This window comes from Python bivittatus, unplaced genomic scaffold, assembly GCF_059951505.1.
Source record: "Python bivittatus isolate LINGU-HERP-01145 unplaced genomic scaffold, Pbiv_v1 ctg000010_np1212, whole genome shotgun sequence".
Classification (NCBI taxonomy): Eukaryota; Metazoa; Chordata; class Lepidosauria; order Squamata; family Pythonidae; genus Python; species Python bivittatus.
This window is the reverse complement of record NW_028277029.1, coordinates 762,009-768,008: the sequence shown is the minus strand read 5'-3', so window position 1 is coordinate 768,008 and position 6,000 is coordinate 762,009. Positions and strand designations below refer to the sequence as shown.

At 47.5% G+C, this 6,000-nt stretch overlaps 1 protein-coding gene across 1 annotated transcript in view; it reads left to right on the top strand.

The window, feature by feature from the left end:
- The first annotated feature begins 3,813 nt into the window (after nt 1-3,813).
- ANO2 (anoctamin 2) overlaps nt 3,814-6,000 on the top strand; it is a 123,940-nt gene continuing 121,753 nt past the window's right edge. Inside the window, exons 1-2 of the mRNA XM_088142953.1 lie at nt 3,814-3,905; nt 4,612-4,670. Of these exons, the coding sequence (XP_087999079.1) occupies nt 3,814-3,905; nt 4,612-4,670 (151 nt within the window). The remainder of the gene's footprint in view (nt 3,906-4,611; nt 4,671-6,000) is intronic.

Sequence of the window (6,000 nt, the reverse complement as noted above, 5' to 3'; positions counted from 1 at the left end):
GGTTCTGCCCTTGGTGGCCGTTGCTGAAACAGGAGATCTGGCAGAGGAGCTTTGGCTGTGTCTTTTTCTTCGCCAGGTGGAAACGCTGGCACCTGCTGGGGCTGCCCGTTCGTGACAAGGGAGCAGAGACGCAGCTCACGCGGGCAGCAGAGCTGCGCCCTCTTAGCACGGGAGCAACTGGCCACGTCAAGTCCTTGCTGCGCTATGGCAGCTGAAGCCTACGGTAAGGGTGTCTTCGGCTTTGCTGCTGATTGCTGGTCCCGGGGGTGGGGTGGGGGGTTCGGCTTGTTTGCCTTCCACGCCGGTTTTGACTCTGGACAGCAGCTCTGAGGAAGGTCTCCCTGCACCGCTTCTGAAGTTTCTTGCCCTGTAGCAGAAGGTCTACACTGACAGGCACCTTAACTGGTTTGGGAAAGCAAGCTGGTCCTCCAAATTAGATGGCTTAGCGGGTGGTGCTGATGAACCCTTTCCTACTGGTTTCCTGTACCTGTTGATTCTGGGAACATGTTTACAGGTTGCCCTTCTCTGCAGAGCCAGGATACTGAACGGCATTTTCTGCAGTCGGCTCAGTTGGATCTAACTCTACAGAGTTTGTAGAACAGGACAGAGAGGCCAGAACAAGAGAAGTTACAAAGCATGTCTGTCTGTCTGTCTGTCTGTCTGTCTGTATATGCATGCAAGTGTGAGAGGCCAGTCAAATCTTTCTTTTCTACTTGGGCACCGTTTTTTTTTAAAAGGCCCTGCTAGTCAGTGGGCAGAATAAGGCCTTCAGTGGTGAAAACAGTGGGCGGAACTAGAGTGGAGGTGGAGGCCCTGGAAGCAGTGTCACAGTGGAGAGGCCTCCTCTTTCCACAGTGCTTGGTCCCTTTTTTTTTACCACTGGTGATGTTAGTGTGGGAAGCAGCGGTGTTGATTTGATGTGCAAGAACTAAAATCTACAACCAGTTGGGTATGAATTTGCTGCAACTCTGATGATCTAATAGGCCTTCCCAGCCCTGCTTGCAATTAATTTAGATTCCAAATTGGCTTAAATTAATTATATACTGAAATTATTATGGAAGCATTTACGGGCCATCTTTCCATAGCTCAAAGGACATTATCATAAACAAAAAGAAAATAGAGGAAACAGCCATCTGGAAGAGGAAAGAACCAACAATTAACCAGAACAGCCAATAAGGAAACTTAAAATCAAGCCAATGAGAACCAAAAACAGATGGGAAAAATGCCCTTTGCATGCCCTCTCCGACACCTGGAAAAGAGGAGGCACTCCATCACTGTGCAGACACGTAAATATACTGGTTGGGGCAAGCGATGACTAGGAATCTCTTTGTGGACCGACCCCGCCTCCACTCCTATCTCCAACTGTTCACAGGATTTGGGCTTTAATGATGGAGGATTGGTCTCTGGAGTCAGGATGAATAAGTATTGCGGGACCAAATGGCAGGAAACCCTTTGTCCAATTTCCAAATACTGCATATGATCAGTATTTGGAAATTGTCAAAGTCAGTTCAGAGGGTCTTCATTTCCCTTCCACCCTCTTCAAAAACAGCCCTGGAATCTTTGCTGAGATGGGGGTGCAACATTGCAGGTTGAACTGACCGTGCAAGACTGCCATGGGGAGGACGTGTGGGGTCAGCTGATCTGGGTCCCAGACTAGGTTGAATCTGGAGGGATCTTCAGTGCAATGTTAATCATGAATGTGAAGAGAAATTAAACAACCAGGTGAGAACAAAACTGTCATGTCACTTCCTGTGGGAATTAAACCAGTCTGTGGCAACTTTGCTCACCAGTGATTTCTATGAGTCATTCTAGCTCCCCGAGCACTCAGTTAGGGTCATCTCTGAATGATGGGTAAAGAATGAGCACCCACCTCCATCCCACATTTTACAATTCTTACATGTTAGAGACAAAAAAACCATGCTGATCTTAGGTTCCTGGAGTCTTTTTGAAGACAAAAATAATGAAATATAAAATATGTCACCCTGAGCCTGGTTTTTCCCCATGAAAAGCCTGGCTGGTTCAGGGATTGCCCTTCCATGGGACTGAAAGAGGGAGACTTCATCACTCCTTGGAAAATGGTGTCTGGCAATTGAAAATAATTGTGGACAATGAGCTGCGATACCATTAAGTACCATATCTCTTTTTTCACAAGGCTAAAGTTTCCAATTAACCATATGAACCCAGCCCAGATCTTCTTTACTCATTAAACAGATGACCTTCTCGGAGAAGGGGGGGGCAGTTTTCTCCTGTGTTACAGAGAGGCTCGGATGTGTCATCACTCAGTTTTTGCACAGCTGTTCCGTGAACTTCTTCCGTTGATGTTACCCTGACATCCTGGTTCAAGAATCTACAAAGATCAGTGGAGGTGGAGGCCGCGGCAGCAGCTCAGAAGCAGAACGCTGGATTGAGGTGGATCTAAACCTCCTTTTCCTCCTTTTGAATATCACAGGGAAGGATCCCTTCCTCCAACTTGATTAAAGGGACCATCGCTAACCTGGTCTTTCAGGCCTTCCAACGGCACCCCCATCGCCACTGTAACTGGTCCCCCTGGCTGCTGGTCATCCTTTTCTTCTCCTTCCTTCCACCTTTTCCAGCATCACAGCCTTCTCCACAGCTGGGCCTTCACATAACATGTCTGAAGTAGGATAATTTCAGCCTGGTTATCTGTGCCTCAAGGGAGAACTCTAGTTTGATGTGTTCAATGATCCATCGGTTTGTTTTCTTAGCTGTCCACGGTATTCTCGGGAGTCCTCTCCAGCACCAATAAATGGATTAGAGACAGTTTATTATGCAGGAGACTTTGGAGTTCTTCTACAAGTCAGGTGACTCAGGTAAAACAATGATAGCCAAACATCTTTTTTAAAAAAATATTATAATTTTTAAAGAGTACACAAAAAAGAAAAAAAGCCAACAGATAAACAATAACGAGCACTAACAAATAAAAAAAGGAAAGAAAAATATGCATATTCCATATATACGTGGTATGCTTAGGTAGTGAATGGTAGCTGAATATCTTGGACAAGGTATCCTCTTAGGCTGTTGATCCATCACCTCTAAGTTTCTAAGGAGGAAGAGGGTGAGCACAGCACAGCTGGAGAAGTGGGAATCCTTTTTTTCTCCTAGTCTTGCTTTATTACCTTGGCTACACTGAACTAAACCATTTAGCAACCAGAGAAGATCGTGAGAGCTTTTAACGCTGCAGCAAAGTGTGTCTACATCTTTGGAGAGCTGGAGCAGGCAGGACATGGGCCAGTGGATCTTTTTCAGATCCATCTGGTCTGTGCCCCATTTCTCTAGGGGTCTGAATAAACCAAGCTACATAGCAAAGCTATTCTCTCAGCCAGCTGACCATTAATCCCTATGTCTACAGAAAGAGGAATTTTCCTTAATGTAAACATTCTCAAATGGAGCTTGAACCCCTTGGAACTAACCAGACAGATGGGGATGGACCATGAGATGACATCCTGTGGTAGAATCTGCCTTTAAGTTGCTTCAGCAGGACCCAGTTTGGTGATGGAGGAACGCCACTTTCCCCAGTTCGTCTAGAGGTGATGTGAAGTCATCCCACACTAATTCGTTCACACAGGGGAGCTCCCAAAGAGATCAAGAAAATCCAGAGCTCTGGTTTTCTCATTCAAACTGGGCAATTCCTAAGGGCTGCTGAGAACATTGGGAAGTGAGCTGGCCAGCTGCGGCTACAGTCAAAAGACAGAAAAGGAAAAGTGCAGTAAAAGCCTAGGACTCGTCCTGCTGGATTCAGACTAAGGGTTGTGACCCAATTGGGAGACTCTGTCATTGTGGTCAGCCGGACAGATGGCTGGGAAGGCTTGGCGAAAAATTATGCAGCTTCCGCCGCCACCATCACCACCAGCAGCCGAACGCGCCTCTCTTGATATTTGGAGCCAGTACGGATGGATACAGATTGCAATCTTTGGCTGAGCTGGTGGGCTGAGAGGACTCCTAAAGAAATTCTGAGGAGTTGGCTGCTCAGGAGAGGGAAAGGATAAAAAGGGGGCAGGCCATCTTCTCCGAGGAAGGAAGGAAGGAAGGAAGGAAGGAAGGAAGGAAGGAAGGAAGGAAGGAAGGAAGGAAGGAAGGAAGGAAGGAAGGAAGGAAGATAGATTGGGTGGATACATTTGAGAGAGATGAGCTTCTTAGAACAGCCTTCTTTAATGCTAAGTATACTTCTGTTTCTACCAATCAATGGCCTTGAACCAGGAACAAGTCAGCTGGAGTTCCCCCAGGCTGACACAAGAGGGATCTGGGACTTATTTCTGGAAAAGAGGTCCCAGCCATGAAATGTATTGGCCAGGCCTTAGCACCTCCTGCCTGTACTTCCAAATCTGATCTTAATTTTCTGAGGTCTTTGAGATGTTTTGGACCCAACTTGTGTAATTCCCTGCCATTTGGATACTGGCTGGGCTGACTGGAAGCTAAACTAAAAAACCACCTGGAGGACACCAAATTCTGTATCCCGTGCTGCACAGAGGAGCATACAATAAATGGTATTTTTGGTCTTTTGCTCGGTGTATGTACGTGTTAGCTAAAAATAAACCTATTGAGCTTGGACCTGAATAATTGAGTTACTTAAGTTTTTCCTCATTTTCAAAGCTGTGCAGCTCCTTTTCCTTTGGAGAAGATCCTTAATTCTGGCATCTACCTGGACACAGGTATACCTAGCGTGTTCAGGAGGTCTCTGCTGCCTCAACAGGATCAGCAGGGGGTTGTAGCTCTGCTTCCTCTCTGACCAGAGCAGCACTCGCACAGATTGACCTGCGTGTTGCCTGGGACCGCTCTTGCCCTTCCTCTAGGACTCTCTCTAAAGCCTCTTCTGCAAATGCACAGTGTCGGAAGATGCCTCTTCCCGCTTTGTAGTGTCTAGTTGTTGCCCTCTTTAGGAACTGGCCACAAAAAGGATCTTGCCGAGGCAGCACAACCATTTTAGCAGGGTTCCTTCTGTCATTCCCGGGTGGGTCTGACTCCAGTTCTCCTTAGGGCACAGATTTTCCTCCCTCTCCCTCCAAGAAAGCCCGGAAATGTATCTACAGAGACAGACAGACTGGGTCAGGGCTCTGGGTCCAGGATGGGAGGGGACGTTTCTGCTAGCATCAGAGCATGGGCCTTGAACACCAAATTGGGAGGGGAAGCTTGCCTTTTCAGACAAAGATGTAGGCGAATTGGGGCCTCCTTGCATCTTTTTCCTCATTTTGGAGTGATAATTAAGTCAATTGCAGGGGAAATGGTTTGCTCAGGGCTGTCTCTGTCAACCTCCTTCGCCATCCCTCTTCCTGTTCCTGATTGCGAAAGGCCATCAGGCTAATGAGTTCCAGAGCCCTGAACAGCGTCGTTTTGAATTGCGAAGGCGTGCTTGACCTTCTGAGCACTGGCATACCTGCTCTGGGCCAAAGCGGGGTTTTAACACGCGTCTTCAACCAAGCCCTTTGCCTCACGTCCATAGAGGTAGGAGGCAAAGAAGATTTTCTATGAGTAAATAGATCAGGCTTCGGCGAGAGGGAACCCTCTCCGTGAGCCGAGCAGGTTCACTGCTAACAAACTGGGGACAACGTCTGTCACCGTCACACAGCAGAGGAGAGAGGGGGAAATGTGGCCAAAGGGAAGGAAGAAGAAGATGGAAGGGAAGGAATGGCAGAAAGGGAAAAAGGGGTGGAAAGGGAGGTCTCTGACTGGTTTTTCTGTCCTCTGGGGAAAAAACCAGGATCTTCACCCCATGCTATCAGAGTCTGACTCCCTCTTAGAGCTGGGGAGGGAGAGGGGAAGAGATTTTTGCCTGAGGGAAATGGATACCTTCAAACGTGATAGAACATGTCCACACCCTCCTCTTCATCTGCCCTTCTCCTCTCTTCCTTCTCATCTCGCTGGGGAGTGGGGGGTTAGCTGAGGCTGCCATCTTGACTTTTTTTGACCCCCAGCATCTCATCTCATCTCTCTCTCTCTCTCTCTTTGGCAAGCTTCTGTTTCCTGACTTGTTATTAAACAGTT